The sequence below is a fragment of the Rhea pennata genome, chromosome 2 (assembly GCF_028389875.1).
Source record: "Rhea pennata isolate bPtePen1 chromosome 2, bPtePen1.pri, whole genome shotgun sequence".
Classification (NCBI taxonomy): Eukaryota; Metazoa; Chordata; class Aves; order Rheiformes; family Rheidae; genus Rhea; species Rhea pennata.
Genome location: NC_084664.1, coordinates 54,145,187 through 54,164,375, shown reverse-complemented (window position 1 = coordinate 54,164,375; position 19,189 = coordinate 54,145,187). Strand labels below are relative to the sequence as shown.

The window sequence follows — 19,189 nt, the reverse complement described above, 5'->3', positions numbered from 1 at the left end:
GTTAGTAAAAGGCAACTGTCTTGCCCTGGATAAGCGCAATTTGCAGTTCTGCTCCCGAGAGCACTGTTTGTGAAAAGATGACAGCCGCTCCGTCTCGGGCTGGGGCGAGGATGAGCGCTGGCGGTGGGGAGGATGGAGGGGATCGGCTATCCCGGCTCGCATCCACCGGTGAAGAGCCTGCAGGGGGGGGGGAACATTTATTATTTTCCCCCTTGGTTAGGAAGGGAGAGGAGGGAGTAGGTACCTCGTCCTCCGGAGATCCCAAGCAAGATCCCACCCTCCACCCCGGTAAGGATTAGGCGGCCGGAGCCGAGTCCCTTCCAAGGGGAAAGGGGGATGCTCTGGGCGTGCAGGCGACTCACTCCTTTCCATATCGAAGACGGATCAAGGGAAAAGCTCAGAAAGGAAAGCTTCTCCTGGCATAGAGCAAAAACCCGCATGGTTCAACAAAGCCGAGTTTTCTCCTGTGTTGATAGACCCACACATTTTATTTTAAAATAAAATAAACTAAAACGAAACCTCGGGTTTATTCCCAGCCCGCGTGTTTGGTCTCCAAGGGACGTGCAAGCCCCCGAGGCCGGTGGCCTTTGCCAGAGGAGCAGTCCCCCGTCTGCCATCGCCGGCCGCGGCGGCCTGGGTCTCCTCCTCGCCCTGCAGAGCCGCTCTCCTCCCGGCCGTGCAGGCAGCGCCGAGCCCCTTTCCCCGCTCCGCTTTCAGGGCCGGCTGCGGCGTTTCCAAAACAGAAGGAATAATAATAATAACAAAAAAAAGAAGTGACAGTGAATCTTTTTTTTTCTCCGGCTAAAGACAGTAACCGGTCCCCCCCCCCCTCCTGCCCCGTCGGTGTGGAAATCCGTGGGTCTGCAGCGCAACAGAGCAGCAAGGGATTGGGGAGCTGCAGCAGCAGCCGTGCTGAGCCGCGTTTCAGCGTTTCCCGGTGCGTTGCGGGAACGCTGGGCTGGGGGTTCACCGCCCGCCGCCGCCCCCGCGGGGCCCTGACGGGCCGGGCACGGCGGGGGCTCTTCCTCTGCGGACAGGTATGTTACGACCTGGCTGCTCGGGGACGGGGGTACACGGGGAAAAGCGAGAGTTTTCCGCAAAACAAGGCACTGTAGGCTTGCCGGATGGAGGGGTAGGAAACCTTAAGCGAAATTTAGAAGATCCCCCTCCGACAGGAAGGATAAAAAGAGGAATCTCGTTCCGAGTAAAGCGGGTTTTTTCGCGCTCTCTCTCTCTCTCTCTCTTTTTCTTTTTTTGGGGGGAGGGTGTTGATGTTGGGAGAATCTTTTGCCTCGCTTTCTCCGTGACAAGAGGAAACGCTTCGTGACCTGATCTTGCCACTGTCGTCTGGCTCCCCCGGCGCGGGGGCTGGCTGGGCTCTTCCCCTGTGCCTCCCTCCTTCTCTCTAGCTTACGCCTTGGACAAGTCCTGGCCCCTAGACCACCACGGGCCACGCTGTAATCACTTCAGGCTCTTCTAAATATTAGTCCTGTTTATTATAGGAAAACATATTTTTTAGTGAATTCAGCTAGTAAAAGGAGAAACTCAGCAGCTGGTTCTCACCCATTTCAAAGCGATAAAGCGCTGTTTTGTTTTACAAGCTCCACTGGCTGAAATTCCAATGGGCGGCCAGGGCGACCCGAGTAATTTTCTTCTCCCTATTAACGTTACAGCTAGAAACTCGGCAGGGAAGGGTCGGGTCGCACAGATCCGTTGGGATCCAGCATCTAACAGGGGGTAGCTCTTCCAGCAACATGTCTCTGGGCACTAGCCTGCCTATTAAAAATCCCTCGGATTCTGTTCGGTTTTGAGTTTAGAAATTGGCACTTTAAGTGCTCCCGGGTCGTTTTAGCGAAAAGATCTCTTTAATTCTCTTTTTTATTTAAAGGGCTTCAGTTAAATTCCTTTGTTTTTCTTTTCTTCTCTTTTCTTTTCTTTTCCTTTTTTTTTTCTTTTCTTTTCTTTTCTTTTTTTTTTCAGGCGGTTGCTTACGTGAAGTGTTTGAAAAAGCACTGGTGAACGATTCACTTAAATCACTGTCTTGGAATAATCCTGTTGGCACCATCAGCCCGTCCTGATTCCCTCTCTGCGTTACGTGCTTGATCAATACCATCAAGCCCAGTGGAACCGATTAAACCAGGCTGAAGGAAACCATCCGTCCGCGGCCCCACCGCACTGAGCGGCGGGGCTGGGGCGACCGCCTCTGATGGGGATCGAACAATATTGGGGATGCAGTGCAGGGAGAGCAGTGCCAAGTCCACGGCCAGCCACAAGGAACCTTCCGTGGAGGCAGAAGGACCGTGACGACAAAAAGGCTGCTTTAAAAAACAAATCTATCTATCTATACATATATATATATATATAAAATGCATATAAGATTTATATATATATATATATATGTATATAGAATTTAAATTTAGAATAAAAAGATGGCATCCCCGGTACAAAAGCTCTAGTTCTCTCCGTCCCTCTGCGCACCCGCCCGCCGATGCCCTCCGCGGCACAGGCACAGCTCCGCGCCGAGGCAGCTCCTCCGCAGCACCGCGGGGAGCAGCGCGTCTGCTCGGCCGCTCTGCTCCGCACGGGCCCGGGAGGGAGGGGGACCGCGGCGGCGGGGACCGCGGCGGCGGCGCTGGGGGGGCTCAGCAGCCCCCTGCCCACCTCGTGGGCAGGCAGGGCCGGCCCTGCCGCCTGCCCCTCCTCCTCTTCCTCCTCCCCCTCCTCCCCCGGCGGCGCCGGGCCGGGCCGCGCCGGGCCGGGCCGGGCCGCGGGCCCTTGACGTGTCCCGGCGCCGATTGGCCGCCGGCCGATAGGATCTCCGCGGCCCGCAAGTTAAGGCGGGGAGCGCGGCGCGGCGGGCGCAGACCGCCCCGGGCCGCCGCCGCCGCCGCCCGCCCCGCCGGGCACGGCCGCCGCAGCCCCCGCAGCCCCCGCTGCCGCCCGCGCTGCCGCTGCCGGCTCGGCGCCCGACGGGCCTCCGCCGCTGCGGGTCCTCGGCCGGCGGGGCGCGGCGGCGGCCATGGAGTACACGCCGCCCCCCAAGCCGCAGCTCTCGTCGCGGGCCAACGCCTTCTCCATCGCCGCGCTCATGTCCAGCGGGAGCTCCAAGGACAAGGAGTCCCCGGAGAGCACCATCAAGCCGCTGGGTGAGTGCCGCAGCCCGCGGTGGCCCCGCGCAGGGCGTCCGGAGCCCCGGCTGGTCGCGGGGTGCCGGCCGCCCGTCGGGGCCGCCGCCGCCGCGGGGGCTGCGCCGCGCCGCCCCCCTCCGCGCCCGGCAGTCGCCGGCCGAGCCCGCTCCCGAAGTGCTCGTTTCCTCCGAAATCCGCCCTCCTCAAAGCTCCTGTAGCCCGGCTCCGATAGCAGCGGCTTTCCCTCTCTCTATACATGCATATATATATAATATATATATATGTGTGTGTATAAGCATATATATATATATTCTTTTTATAGAAGTGAAAGCTTCAGCACAGAGGCAATTTAAATCTCTTTAATTATTATTATTATTATTGTTTATTATGCACCGTCCTTTTCAGGCGAGGTTGTTTATAATACGAGCCGTTTTCCAAATTCCTCCAGGTTAAGTTACTCTGTTTATTTATCCGGCTTTGCCATTCGCAGAATAATATCACGCCCTGGGGTAGAGATGTTTCTCTTCACCGGTATGAAATAAACCGTCTCTTATTTATTGCACATCATGTGTGCTTTTAAAAGTCAAATAATAATAAAAAAATGGTATTGTTCCTTGTTAACAAGGACTAATAAAATTTGTGCGTAGACCTCAAAACTCCTTTATTCCACCGCTACTCGATGTGGGCTTATACAGACTGTTTCAGTCTACAGTAATTGAGAAGTTTTTTTTAATAATTATTCGAGATTTTCGGGTTAGAGATTTCACTCATATTCGCTCACTTTGATGCAGATTCCCGAAGTCTTTTAAAAAACGTCAACATCTCCCCTCGCCGCGCATTTCTGTGACTCGTAATCCTTGCACGCATACAGCAGTTCACAGAAAACTACGAAAAATAACAATGTATTAAAAACTCTGGGTGCCAGTGAACAAGATTTCGTTCAAGCTTATAGGAAGTTTAATGTCTGCTCTATCTAATCAAATAGCTTAATAGATTTCATGTATTCTGGGGATTCCTTGTAAGTTTTTTTTATATATATTAAAATATATATTTTTTTAGTCCGTGCGATAGTATAGGCCGGGTATGTCATAATATGTCTGTTTGACGTATTTAAATAGTCTCGAGTTAAACACTTAATTTTTTTCTGCAAGGCTCTTTTGAAAATGTTCGCTTAATTCATATTTCTAATTTTCTTTTTAACTCCGTTGCCCCACACCTTCCAATTAGAAACTGAGGGAAAACGACTGTGTGTATCTCAGCTTTTATTTGCTGAAGATTTGGGGCAGAATCTCGCCTCTTTAATTTGTTAATTTTATTTATTTTATTTTATTTATTTTGTTTCGGTACGGGCACGGCGGATTTGTTCGCTCGAGGGCGGCGGAGGCGCCGCGGGAAGGCGGCTCCGCGGGGGAGCGGAGCGCATCTTCCCGCTGTCCCGCCGCTGCCACGCGAACCGGACCGCGCAAAGCAGCGCAGCCGCGCACGGCGCCGCGGCGCGACCCGAGCGCCCCCGCTTTAATGAGAATTAGTGACCTTTCCGCGGAAATCCCCCGGCAGCACCGCGGGGGGGGGGGGGGGGGAGGGGGGGAGGGGGAAGCAACGCGCAGGGCGGCGCGGCCCCTCCGCGCCCCGCGGAGCCCTCAAGAGCATCGCGCTGCCGCCGAGTCTGGAGCTGCCGTCTCCGAGAAGGGGCTCAATGGAGGCTGAGCGTCTCCCTCTGGGTGCGGGTTTGCTGTCGCCCGTAGCCCCGTCCCGGCTGAACCTCCCTTCTGCTCTTCTCCCCCAAACCCTGCAGAACAATTCGTGGAGAAATCCTCCTGCACCCAGCCTCTGACCGACCTGTCCGGCCTGGACCCTCACGGGGATTTTAGCGCCAGCCCTTCGTCCCTCTGCACCGAGCCCCTCATCCCCACCACCCCCATCATCCCCAGCGAGGAGATGGCCAAAATCTCCTGCAGCCTGGAGACCAAGGAGCTCTGGGACAAGTTCCACGAATTGGGCACCGAGATGATCATCACCAAGTCGGGGAGGTAAGGCTGGACGGCAGCGCGCCGGGGGAGGCAGGGCAGGGTGGGCAGCTGTTTGAGTGGAAATTGCAAAAAAATAAAAATAATTAAAAAAAATCCAAGAGAGCCTTCATCTTGAGGGATCAGCAGGGCCGGGGTGAGGGCACCCCACCGGCGGGCACTGCTAGCAGGGCTCAGCTCCCTGCGGCTGCTCCTCTGCCACCCTGCGTACATGTCCTCTGCGGGAGGCTGAGCTCGTACGGGACAAGTCCGAACAGTTTGGGTAGACATTTAGGTGCCCTAATGATCTGCAAGGAAGCCCCTAGCCTGCAAACGAGCGGGAGTCAGCACTGTGGCCGCAAGCCGCTTTGCGTTGTGCAGCAGCTTTGCAGGGCTGCGGTGCTACAGACACACGCGAACGCAGGGTCACAGAGCAGTAATTCCGTTTTTTCTTTTCTTTCTTTCTTTCTTTCTTTTCTTTCTTTCTTTCTTTTTTTTTTTTTTTTTTTTTTTTTTTGATGAACGTCTTTTCTCTGTTTGCATATCGTGTGCAAAACAATCGTAGGCTTTTTAGTCATCTCAAAGCCTTGAGCTTCTTCAGCAAGGCTTTTGGGGTCAGCAAAATGCAGTCTGTAGCAGCCAAATGTCAGTTTTTGTAATCCCCGAAGTTACTTGTTATTTATGTAGCTCCCTGATGATTATTATAACGAGCCAGACATACCAGTGTGTGTTTAAAAAAACATGTATAAAATCTGCAACGTGAAGTTCCATTTTTTTTAAAGTTACTTAACTTTATTTCTAGCATATGGCAAAACACTGCATTTTAAAATCCATGTTTTGTCAAAATTCAAGTGGGAAAAAAAGGAAGCTTGTGGCAATGCTTTTGGGAATATTCTGAACAGGCTAAAACAAGATGCATCTGCACTTCGTGGTAATACTAGTGGAAATAATTTTTGCAGTATGTCCCTAGCCCTAGCATGGATCCCACAAAAATAAATGTTTGTATGAACTTCCATACCTTTGGTACAACTGTTTTCTGACATTGTTTGTGCACATTAAGTACTGGGCAAAAATGCATTTTCCTCCTTTACTTTTTCACTATTACCATTTTATCTTTTTGCTTCAAAGAAGTTATTCCAATTTGTGTCTGTTGTTTCTGTGTATATTTTAGAGATATGTGGGATTTAATTTCTGTCATGCAATTGATGTTTCCATTTTTTTTCCCAGGAGTTTAAAATGTAATTCTTATTCGTAGTGGCTTTTCAGAAGTTTTTATTTCTGCTCTCCATCTGTGTGTTTATTTTCTGATCTACCTTTATTTCAGGAGAATGTTTCCTACGATCAGGGTTTCCTTTTCGGGAGTGGATCCTGAAGCCAAGTACATTGTGTTAATGGATATAGTTCCTGTGGACAATAAAAGATACAGATATGCCTACCACAGGTCTTCCTGGCTAGTAGCTGGAAAAGCTGACCCTCCACTCCCTGCAAGGTTTGTAGATTTTACAGCTAGTTTGTGTGTCCGTGTATGTTTGTGTCCCTTCAAGAAATACCTATTAACTTTTGTATGCTGTTTGCAAACAGTGATCTGAGCGCCTGAGACCTTGCTGAAAAAGGTTGATCTCAAAACTCCAATTAATTTCTGTGAGGTAGAATCAGGCCTCAAATCTCTGCATGAGGTTTGATTTTTATATTGACTGTTCCAAAACTGTGCAGGATTTGGCTTAATGCTTTTTTATTTTTATTTTTTATTTTTTTTAAGGAAATTTGCCTCAATTTAGATCAGGAAACTTTTTTCAAGTCTTTGATTTTTCTCTCGATTTCCTCCCCCCAGTTCAACTGTATAATTTAAAGCAATCCAAGCACCACCAGACAAGTCCAAGTAGAAATACTACATTACAGTACAATGCTGTTTATACTTTTAATTATTTTATTTCTTGATAATATATCCAATGTATACTAACTAATAATTTTATTTTGACTGTTAGTAACCCTTTATACAGTGATCAAAGTATGTATCCATGTATCCCCTGCAGAGAGTTTTTTTTTTATTTATTTATTTTTACTTTCTTAAGGAATCGTAGCATTTTTCTGGTACCTTAGGGAGGGGGAAAAAAAGTAAACTAACACCCTTTCCTGTACAGAACAAAATGCTGTAGAAAACTCATTTTCAAAATCCTTCCATAGCTGTAATTAATGTCTAACTTCTTTCGGCATTGGGAAACTGAGGCTACAGCCCTAGGCCTTACGGTAGGGAAGCACTTCAGCGGCGACCTATACTTTATCATATTTAGCACAGCACTTCAGTATGTACTTAAGTCCCCAAGACCAGTAAGGCAGAAGCACATGTCTAACAGCTTTGCTGAGTCAGAGCTGGAGATAGGGCAGCAACACGGGTGCCGTTCTGGCTCCGCGAGAAACCTTTCGGACGCATGGAGGGCTCTGCGCAGGCACACAGATCCCTTCCAGGTGTCTCAGCCCAGGGTTAAGATTTTGGGTATTACAGAGCCGGAATTAAATTAAAACAGAAGAAATGGAAGCACATTTTTAGGTGTGGGTGCGGGACCAAATCCCGAACAATTTTGTTATATAAATAGTTCTGCTGAAATCTTGCTGACTCCGGATCTCTGGAAGGCAGCTCAGGGAAGTAAAGAAAAAGTGCATGCGTGGAAGCTATTATTAAAGACAGCAACCTAGGAGTTATGCTGGCTTTGTTTTCAGGGCCAAAAACTCCTTCTTGTAATGTGGTTAACAGCTAAGGGCTTCATTTGAAGTATTGTAATAGGCACTGCTCAAACCCCAAGGAAGAAGATGACTCTTGTTCCCAAAGGAGTCAGCGTCAAACAAAAAATTAAGGAAGGACAGAAACAGCCGCAGGGCAGGGTTCTTCCCTTCTTCTTTGTCTGTTAGTCCCTAGCTTTTTGGGGGGTACCTTTAGCTAGAATGCTAATCCACATGCTATCTGGCATAGAATAGTTCAGTGAAGAAATTCTCATGAGACTAAGATAGGAGGCTGATCCTTGAAGTAATTAGCAAATTCCTTACCAACTTTTATAGGGATGAGGTCAAACCTTATTGCAGTTTACTATTTATTATCATATTGGTAGCTTTTAGAGGTCCCCATCAGGTCAGTGCCCCTGTGTGCTAATGTATACATATGCTGCATATCCTGTTTTATTTTCAGGATGTTTAGACAAAGCGGAACTGATAATAACATGGGCATAGATTACTTTTTATTTCTATAAATGGTACTTGCACATATGTATATGCACTTTTTGCTTCTTACACTGCTATTTGATGAGAAAAGGCTGTCAAGAGGTGGTGTGTGCTGGCATGCTTGCATCACTGTTGCTGTTTCTGGAGCATTAATGCATCTTTTGAGGTGGGAAGCCTCAATCGTTCTCGAACACATTAAAAGTAGCAGTCTTCCCATCTTAACATGGTCCTGCTCCAGGAGCAGAAGCCTTCCATGAAGTTACTGCTCATGATTTCTTTCCTCCAAATGTACGTTTTTAGTGCTGGAGCTGGTAGTGCCAAGGTGCTAACTCCACATACACATTGCTCTCTATTCACCTAGATAGTTTCAAAGGTATCAGGGGAATTAATGCCCAAGTCACATTATGCAGGTGTAAGGCTTTACATCAAATCCATAACACTTTTTACTCTTTCTACTCCAAAAATAACTTTAAACGCTAAAACGACTTTTCTCAAAATTACTAAGTATTCTGTGATGCTGTTTGAAAGATTAGTCCTTCAGGGAATTCACTAGAAAAAACAGTTTTACCCCTGTCTTCCTGCTGTCAACATTTAAGACAACTTTATTTTGCCACAGACACTTGGATAAAAATACTTCTCAGAAAGTCTTTTGTAAGTCTTCTGAAGTGCTTTCTGGGGATAGAATTCCTATGGGATATTTTTTGTTTGTTCTTCCGAATTGCAAAGACTATTTGAAAGCAACATCAGCTTAATAAGTTTCAGCATGTACCTTTAGTGCCTGTTCTCCCTTTTCTGCCTCCTGTCTTTCACTCATAAAGTTTTTTTTTCCTGTTGTTTTACTTTTTTGGCAACACTGGCCTGCCCATAATCATTTGTTTAATGAAGCTGTAGTATTTACACACTTAGAGAAAACTCTAGGAAGGAAACTTTTAGAAAAGCTGTTGTTATATTTTACAAATTATCTGTTTGTGACGTTAAGGTAATGAAAATTGCACGCGCAGAGAGCTTGTAGGACCGGTCCAACTGTAAACTGCATAGAAGGAAAATGGTATAGCGTTCCAAAATACACAAGAAGGAAGCAGTACCCAAATCATGGATATCTCATGAAACATTAAAAACCTTGGAGCAAATTTAGATCCAAAGAAGGCTCCTAGAGCCTTTGTGAATTCAAGTGCACAAGCTCTCCCATGCGGCCAGCCTTTGGCGGCAGAGCTCGCGCCCGCCGCAGCGGGAGCTGTGTGCACGTCGGTGGAATGTGCACGTTTCGTCCTCTAATCCCTGTGCTCATGCACGCTCGCGGTCTCCTGGGCTCCCTCCACCTCAGACGGCGTTGTGTCTGCTTTTGAGTCCTCCTTTCCAGGCTGTACAGGATCAGGCCCTAGGAGAAGTATGCTGGGAGGTGTAGTTCAAACATGCAGAGCCATGCCTTCATGTGGGACTGAAGGCATAGAGCAAATCAGTAAAGAAAACAAGGTTTATAAATACATTTAAATAACCAGTATTCAGGTACCAATCCTTCGGCAACTTTCCTGTTAGCTCTCTGCTAACACCCAGGTAATCCATAGCTTGGTAGCAGTGTCAAACATTAACTGTGTATGGGGTAAAACAGTTGTGCACAGCTTTTAAACACACAAAGATCTTTACTCACTCCCCAAGCACATATTTGAAATAGTTTGGCTTTTTGGTCCCAATTAGCCAAACCTTGTTAAGCCTGACACTCTGTGATCTCAATAAAACAGTATTAGCTATCCAGCCATTCAGAATCAGGAGTCAGGCTCCAAAAAAATAAAAAAAATAAAAAATAAAATCACACGATTGGCTGAAAAATTGCAGAGGTTGGAAGCAATATGTTTAAGATTCCTTTTGTTTTATCTGTATGATTTGACCTTTTAAAGATTCAGATTTTCATAGTTTCCTACAGGAAGGCAAAGTTAATTTTCAGGAAAGGTAATGTTCTTTTGACATAACAGAATTCCACATCTTGGGTTTTCAAATAAATCATTGTTTTTCACAAGCCTTGCGGTACAATCAGGAGAGTCAAGAGCAGCGAGGTCCTGCGTATGTTAGGAACATTTTATTGCAGTACAAATCCTGGCACAGCATCCCTGCTGTGGACACAGTTATACCAGCCAAGCTGTGCTTCATATCAATTTAAGGAAAACATACCGAACATCTGAAGAGAGCTATGCTGGTAAAACCTCAGTTTAGCTAGCAGAACCGTGTCTTGGGGATTTTGCTGGCAAAGACAGAATCCAGGATGAAACCTTTCCTCATTGAGCAACAGAGCTGTGCTCCCCAAAGCCATTAGTACAGACACTCCTCGATGAGGGGATCCACATAGCCTCATCACTTCGTGGTCTTTCAGGTCTCCCTTTGCCTAACCCAAACTGTAGCTCAATAAAAAAAAATTATTTAGATGATATATTTACTTCTTTTACCCTACATCTCAGCACTGCCCCACCCACGTAATGGAACAAATCTATCAGTGAGGCCAAATACATCATCTGTAGAGAGAGAGGCAGGCCCTCCGCGCAGGATAATCAACGCTGACAGAAGTGAAACAATTCCAGTTTGACCCAGCTGAAGAGCTAAATTAGCTTTTAATTTAATATCACAGAAGAACATTTGAGTTAAATAGTTTTCAGCAATTTACCATTCCTGTAAAATCATTGTTCTTAAATAGCCCAGCACTTGTGAATAGTCTAGTCATAATGTATATATCTTTTTATCTACATGTCTTCTGTGCTTCCTTTTCTTCTGCTTAATTTCTTAAGTTGTGGATTGTTAATTACATAGCTGCAATTAATTTTTTAATGTCAAATCACTGTGCTGGACTGCAGCCTTCAGCCTCTTGTAAACACACGTCACCACAGCTAACGTGTGATCGAGTGCAGGTTAAAATCATTATCACAGCTTAATGTTACATATAAAGAAAAATGCATTTTTATCTACATTCCCCCATTATCTCTCTAATGACACCATGTTTTTTTCTCTTGGAGCTGTAGTCATTGTTATTTTAAGTGCTTGTTAGTACAGCTGTGGGGAAAGACATGATCAATTTTTCATTTGGGAAAAGACAAAACAGTGAATGTTAGTTAATGTTCCCATTTTAGATAACTAGATAAAATAATAGCTATGGTTAGAGAGCAATCTAGCACTTGGACACAGAATTCTTCATTATATTCTGGTGAATGAAAGAACTCATGTGCTCTACTGTCTTTCATTAATGGTCATATTTCAGGCATCATTAATTTAGGGAGATTGTGGGTTGTAGCAGAACTGTATTATACTAAGCTCTCAGGAAATTCATTTCTATGAAACCGCTGCATATCCTGGAAGCAAAATATTGTGGGCTTTCTAATTTTTTGCAAAGGTAGTGCCCACACACAAGCCAACTGGTGAGATTTTTATGAGCATGTCTTTTCTGTGTGTTTTTTAGGTTGTACGTGCACCCTGACTCACCATTTACAGGAGAGCAATTGCTAAAGCAGATGGTATCATTCGAAAAAGTGAAGCTCACGAACAACGAGCTGGATCAGCATGGCCATGTGAGTAGCCCTCCTGGTGGGAAAGGGTAAAAAATCCACAATGAGGGAATTTCTCACTTGTACCACGGGGCTAATCCTGTAGGACAAAGGTCCCAAAGGGAAAAGACTGCCTTAGCTCTGAGGTTACACCTTTCTTGGCCAGCCCTTCATGCCACAGTGGAGGGGGAAGCTGTGCAAAGATTAAATGTTTTGGGTTTTAATTTCTCTTTTTGATAATCCCAGAAATCTGCTTATTATCTTTCATAAGCATTCCCTTTGCATCAGCATTACCATTGTTTTCACTTTTCTGGAGGAGGGAGTGTGGCATCGTCTGCCTGGGAATGTTTGAACCCACAGGCTGGACGAGCACACGTTTCTGCACAGGTTCTAGAGGCTATGCCCTACTGGGACGTTCCTGAGATAGATGGGTAAGGCCCAGGTCAACACAGGCAGTCAAATCATGCTCCCTTTCCAGTTGGAGGCAGAGCATCCAATGAGGAAAAATTCAGGATGAGGTTGCACATAACAGTGAAGGAGAAAGGAAGGCAGATGAGCTTTTCGTTGTGCTTCCATCTTCATTTTGCTGTGACCTGGCAGTATGTTTTGTCACACCACACCATCTAGCAAACCCACATACTTTCCAGTGTGTGCTTGGGAGTTCCCTTCTACTGACTAGCATGTCGCCGTTACAGGCATTAGGGTTGGGTCCATGGATAATAGCTTTTTTACTCCTAGGCAGAATGGGTACAGAATCAGCAGAAGATTGTTAGAAACACCAAACAAGGGCTCTAGAATTATGGAAGTAGATATGCCTCAATTGTTCCCAGAATAACCTTAGACTTTTGCATCCCCAGCATGCAACGGGGTGGACTGGGGCCTCTAAATGGAACAGATCCCAGCACTGTTTGGTACCACTCTGTTGTCAAAAGCTCTGAGGCTGGAAGCTGGGAAATAGGATGCAGAACTGCTGGCAGTGGGTTCCCTCTATGCTCCTTCAGTCATCAGTGGAGAATCTGCATTCAGCCACTGTACAGTCTAATGTCAGGTGGTAAGAGCCGCCCCTAAGAAGCTACCTGAAAAGTACAGAATGGCTTGGTGGCACCTTATAATGGAGAAAGAAGAGCTAAAAGTGACTCTGAGCTAGGCAATTCTCCATGGGAAAGCTGAAGAAGCAGGGGGGTGGATTTGAAAGAGTTGTTGGCTCAGAACAGGACAATTAAAAAAAAAGCGTATTGATAAAGGAGACGTCAGCAAGACAGGCTTGATTTTGAACTGTGAAACGTAGGGGAGGATAACTAATCTGCAAAGCAGAATAGTTGCAGCACAGTGACACGTGATATCAGAAAGCCCACCCGTACGAAAGCATGCTATTAATTGCGTTTGCAGGCTGTTTGGCATAGTGGCCGTTTGTCTTAGTGTGTTCTGTGCAAATACTTCTCATTTGAAAGAGAATTTTTGTTCAAGACCTAAAAACTGAACCGTGGCCTTTATAGTTTGAAATATATCCTGAGAACTAGAAAAAAGGAGAAGAAGAAAAAAAATCTAAAGAAAGTCCAGCTAGATGCCTGTTGTTCCTTTGTAAAGATCTGTTGGCGGATATATTTTTCTTAAATCCTTTTCCCACCGTCACTCCCTTCCTGGCTGGAGGAGAATGTCTTTTTTCTCCGATTTCATAATCTCTAGAAGGGCAAAGCTGAAGATTTGTGGGCTCTATCATCGAGTGATGATAGAGCGGTATACGTACTTTAAAAAGAAGCATTTTTCATCATAACAGGGGCCATGTGTGCCTCTAATAAAGGGCTCGCAGCAGTATATTGCAAACTTGTTAGTAGTGGTGCAGTTCCCAGAAGTCCAGATGAGTATAAAATAGAAGTAGGTCTGAGAAACTGTCGGGAACTGAGGCATGTGACAGAGCAAGATGTAATCATTTCAGATACACACAGTGGGAGAATATGATCCGTGGCTTAGGAGATGTGGCCTCCTGATTAACTTTCCAAGAAACAGCAGAGGTGGAACAGATTCTTTGCACTTAGTCTTTGAACAGCTGAAGTCAATGGAAAGTTTTGCTTGTTCAGCTAAGAACAAGCCCTGAAGGCTCGATGCTGGGTTGAGATTTGCGTGACAGACATTATGCCTTCGTGGAGCACTCCCTTTTTAATATTTGATCAAGTTTTATGTTCCAAATTAGAGTGTCAGGTTTTATGTGCTGCCTCGTTGAAGCTATGTAAATATCATCATTGGATGCTCAACAGAATTAAGGAAGAAATTCATTCTCTGAAGCGTTAAAAAGGGTGGTTTGCTGCGGTATGGCCAATGGTATTTCTGAGCTCCTGTGTGCTAAGGGAAGGGGAGAATTGAAATGCCTTCTGAAACCTCTCCCTTCTGTTTGAAAGAACCCTTCTTCACCAAGGAGATCTTTTTAATTGAGCTACTAAAATGTTAATTATGTTTGATAAGGCATGTTGGCTCCTGATGAAGTTTTAATGGCCTAAAAACTGTCTTTAAGTACTACTTACAGGTATAGAAGATGGAACCAACCTAATTGCAGTTTGTTCTAGTTGCTTGTTTTCTCTAACCCCCAAAAGACAGTTTTGGCTGTTACGATAATTGTGGGGTTTTATTTGTAGAGTGGTTCATTTCCTGAAAAGGAATCCACCTGAACAGAAGAGAGGCATTTGTTTGTTTTAGTGTTTGTTTTCACTTATTCTGAGACTTTTGGACTTGGCAAGCATCTCTGCTGATGTATCTTCAGCGACTTGCGTAAGCCCGTAGCTATGCACATATTCTCCCCAAGTATTGCGGAGAAGTCTTATCTCTGTGTGCATGACATACGGCTCGCTCTATGGAAACACTTTCAGATATCCTCACTAGAGAAAGGAAATGGCTTCCATCTCTGGATTTTCAGAGCTGACCAAGTAATTTCTGTTTTCCTGGTTGCAGAACGTTTATGAGTATTATGATTTTTTTCCAATTTCTGGTGATATTTTTCACATCAATTGCTTGTCTTAGGACTTTGAATCACATTTAGTTGTGGTGGTATCATCTTTGGTTCACAGTGAGACCAGTCATGAGTATATACGTTATCACAGTTGCTTTTCTGGTGCAAATGCATACATGGCTTTTGTGACAGCAAAACCTGAATGCATCAATGTTTGCAAAAAGAGATGCGAAGGTGTGAACACGGCCAAAGAATGTACCACGGTGAAGGAAGTGTTTCAGAATAGCCACAGGGAATGATGGCCATTTTTGAGAAAGTTAAACTGGTAAAAATTTGAAACCTAAATGCTTTTAAAAAGTAAGCCTTTGCCAGTAATGCTCTTCTTCAGTGAATGTGGAAGCTGTATTCACAGCAGACTTCCCGAATTCAGAGTCACCTCAGGGATTTTGCAGCTGGCATCCAGATTGCCTTTGGTGGCCAGTGGGAGCCAGCTGCTTCTAAACCTTACCTGACCTCGTGGTGAGCGTGATCCTGCCACGAAGGATCCTGGTCATCTCCCCTACCTGAGGTTGTCAGCACAGAAGCAGATGGGATAGCTGGAGGCCTGTGATCACTCTGCACTGTCAGTAAGCACGTGCTGGGGGGAATCTCATAAGCATTCGTGGCCCTCGTGTTTCTCTTTGAGCACACCAGCATGAGTATCTCAGAGCTGGCATCAGAGATTTTCTGCTAAATACGCAGCACAGGTGGGGGACTGTTCTGACTTGAAGGCCAACACTGGGGACTACTCAGTGGATGCACTCTGTGTATTAAAGTTCGTTAGGCTGTCTTGACAATCTGAATACAAAAGGATGCACAGATGTTAAGAAGTATTTTTCAGTATCCAACTGACTTTAATGTCAGCAAATGCTGCAATCTTGACATCCTCTGAGGGGCTGCAGATGGAGCACAATATGCATGGACCCCAGTAAAAAGGAAATGGTGACCTTAACTTTGACCTCGGGCCTCCCAGAATCTTTGTGAACTCTCGGCTGCATTTGGTACTGTGTTTTGTACCTGAATGACCTGACTTTTCTCCGGTGGGAATACGTGGGGTAGAGTATCATGGTAGAGGATGTTATTTAAGTGCACTTTTGGTCTTGGAAAACTTTCATAGAGGATTACGTGATCTTGTTTGAAAAATGGAGTTTCATTATCGCAATTCACATTCACAAAGGAGTGAAAGGAAAGGGTATGTGTGGGAGCTGCTCCATCGCAGCCTTTTCCTCCTTCCGCTCGGCTGCTGCTCAGATGTAATGCCGCGGCACGGATATCGCGGCCATTAAAGACAATGGAAAGTGCCGTGCCGAGCCGCTCACTAAGCTGATCGCCAGGCACACACTGATGTCTAAAATGTCTTTTCTAACTGCTTAGAGCTGGTCCCAAAGTACAGAGTATCTACTGGGTCCCACTGACTAGGCTGGTGAGACAAAATCTGAGAAATAGAGAGAAAAGTACTGAGAATATTAATCGCAAAGCATTTGCCCAGTGTGTGTGCGCATGCATGCGTGTGTGTATAAACTGATGAAGTGATTTGAGAAAGGACCTGAACTTGTAAAAGTTGACATATAACACTTTCAGAGCGATGACTCCCTGTCATCATAGTGACTCCCTTCTCCCCATGCACAGCCCACCAAAATCACGGTGCAAGTTGCAGCAATCCTTCACCCCAAAGGAGAAGAGAAGAAAATGCCGAAGGGAATTTTAGCCATGAAAAAGCTGTTTCTAAGCTCCCCACTCCTAGGCAGTATGCAATCTTTCTTATTTACTAAGTTAGCATGAAATACTGCACTTCTGCTGTGTTTCAGCTGAAGTTAACGCTTCCCATGGAATGCAGATTAGCTATTCCAGATGTACAGAACTGGCTGTAATGTTGTTATGGCCCCCGTAAAATAGAACCACCCACACCATTGCCAATTCAGTCTTATGACTGTGATTATATCCAAAACAAGGACTGGTGCGAGCTGAGCTCTCTAATTCTTATATTGTAATATTGTGGTTAGAGCAGCCAAATAGGCCTCCATCCAGTGCTAATTGAAGCAAGTGAGAATCTCTGTTTGACTCCAGTGAGCATTGAAATTGGTTAGTTGGTCCATTAGGTTTGGAATTACGCTTTTGCTCATAAACAATTATTATCAAGAAAAAATGGTGAAACCTGTCCAGTTTACAGTTCTGGACTGATTTCTCTTCATGATTTCGTTAGTTTGCAGTGAAGAGCATCTACAAAGTAGGTTGCTTTAAAGGTTTGAATGGTGAAACCCTAAGACCCTAGGGAGGGTTGGTTTTTCAGCTCTTTGTGCTAGTGGTGGCAGTTCTTTTGTAGTTTTGTTTTGTCATGTTTTTTGCAGAGGGTTTCTGCCTGGTTTTATTCTGCCACCCATACAATTTTACAAATGTGAATTCTTGGCCGTATGCTTTTGAAGAGTTATTTACATATATATATATGTATATATATTTACACTTGTCGGTGGCACCTACAAACTGGGGCACAAACTAGCAATAACACATTGTGTATGTAGAACATCTCACCTGCAGGAACAGGTTTTTATGCTTCAGAAGCGTGTGCTCACTAGTGACACAGGGGTGAGAGGACATCAGCTCCTGAAATGCCTATTCTTACAGCTTAGTTTTCAGAAGAAAGCACCCGTCCAGATGAGCTGGAGAGCTTGTTCGGAAAACCAGCCCCAGGCTAGTTAGATTTAAGATGTCCCCTCAACAGTGTTAATTGTACCTTTATTTTCCATGCAGTTTTATTGTCTTCAACAGCCTTGTTAATCTTCCTCTCAGGACAATGCCTTGTAACTGTTTCTTTCAGATCATTTTAAACTCCATGCACAAGTACCAGCCAAGGGTCCACATTATTAAGAAGAAGGATCACACAGCGTCTTTGCTAAATCTGAAATCTGAAGAGTTCAGGACATTTATCTTTCCAGAAACAGTTTTTACAGCTGTTACCGCCTATCAGAATCAGTTGGTGAGTACAGTTGCTAACTTCCTCTGATTTAGTTAAATTCCCCACAGCTAAGAAATTCCTTCTTTCCCCCACACTGAGATGTGGTTGAGGAAACTTGCTGATATAACTTACCTTTCCATTTGAATGTTTGCAGTGGCCTTGTCCAACCTAATTCATATTAAGGAGTAATTCTTATGTACATGGGTAGTTCTCCTAGCTTCAAAGGGACGTAAAGATTGTTCATGAGAGTAAGGATGACACGGAAGAGGCTTTTATTTGTCTTCTTTTCTGCCTATACAAAGCTGTTTGCATATTATCCTTTAGTACTTCTTAAATTATAGTTCATTAAGGAGCTGTTGTGATCTCTGGTGAGCTCACGCTTTGAGGTAGTAGCTGGCAGACATTCTGGTTTGCACACGACGATTTCACGGACTTAAAAAGTCGAATAATTAAGCCGGAAGGCTTGAAAGTAAGGGAAATCGCTGAGAGATAGGCTTTTCAGAGGCTGCCCAGATTACATCCAGATGTTTGAATTTCAATTTGCATGCCAGTGAATAATATACACAAAATGGAGGAGATCATAACAATGGATTGCTAATGAGTCATTTTAGGACATATATAAACAATTGGAAAACAGAGGCTTTGCTCAACAGTGGATAAAACTCTAATATTAAAGTCAGTGGAAAGATGTTGTTGGCTTCAGTGCAATTTAGAGTGCGTTTTAATGACTACTGCGCTTCTTAAAGTGCCTCTTTCTGTCTCAATTTCCCCCAAGTTAAGCCAGGCTATTCTAAAAATGCAACAAGTGCTGTCCAAACATGTGGGCAGGTAGCATCAGAGAGTCAAAATACTTGTTGGTCTAAAAAAATGTACATTTGTTAATCTGAGGCAAAAATTATTAGTTTCTAAGTGCTATGAATAAAAAGAAATTACTGCATGTTGTGCCAAATAAGCAATGAACGTAATAGTAGTAGGGCTGTGTCACTAATTGTGGCAGACCCCACACCCAGCTTTAAGCTTTAATATCAGAATGTTTTGACTATAAACTCAAGTATATATTTGAATGTTAAAGAAAATGAATTCAGCCTGTGGCAATCTCGAGAATATAAAATTTGGACTTGTGGTTAGAAAAGATTTTTCCACTTAGCTTTCTCTAGGAAGTAGCAAAATAACAACAAACACAAAAACAACTTAACCTGGAATTTCGTTCTGTGGAATGGATTTGTGTTTACCAATAACTTACATCAGAGACATTTCTAAACTAACCTTCCCAAGGCACACATGAGTCCTGGAAAATTTCTCAATGGAACATCTCCGGAACCCCTAGAGGTTGATGCTGTCATTTTATTTATGACTAATGAAAATGGAGCCTTTTTTCATTTTTG

At 44.9% G+C, this 19,189-nt stretch overlaps 1 protein-coding gene across 3 annotated transcripts in view; it reads left to right on the top strand.

The window, feature by feature from the left end:
* The first annotated feature begins 2,950 nt into the window (after positions 1–2,950).
* TBX20 (T-box transcription factor 20) overlaps positions 2,951–19,189 on the top strand; it is a 41,631-nt gene continuing 25,392 nt past the window's right edge. For all 3 annotated transcript variants that reach the window (XM_062569552.1, XM_062569550.1, XM_062569553.1), the window contains exons 1-5: positions 2,951–3,146; positions 4,924–5,158; positions 6,459–6,623; positions 11,787–11,895; positions 17,667–17,825. In XM_062569552.1, coding sequence (XP_062425536.1) covers positions 3,020–3,146; positions 4,924–5,158; positions 6,459–6,623; positions 11,787–11,895; positions 17,667–17,825 — 795 coding nt within the window. In that variant the 5' untranslated portion in view covers positions 2,951–3,019. The remainder of the gene's footprint in view (positions 3,147–4,923; positions 5,159–6,458; positions 6,624–11,786; positions 11,896–17,666; positions 17,826–19,189) is intronic.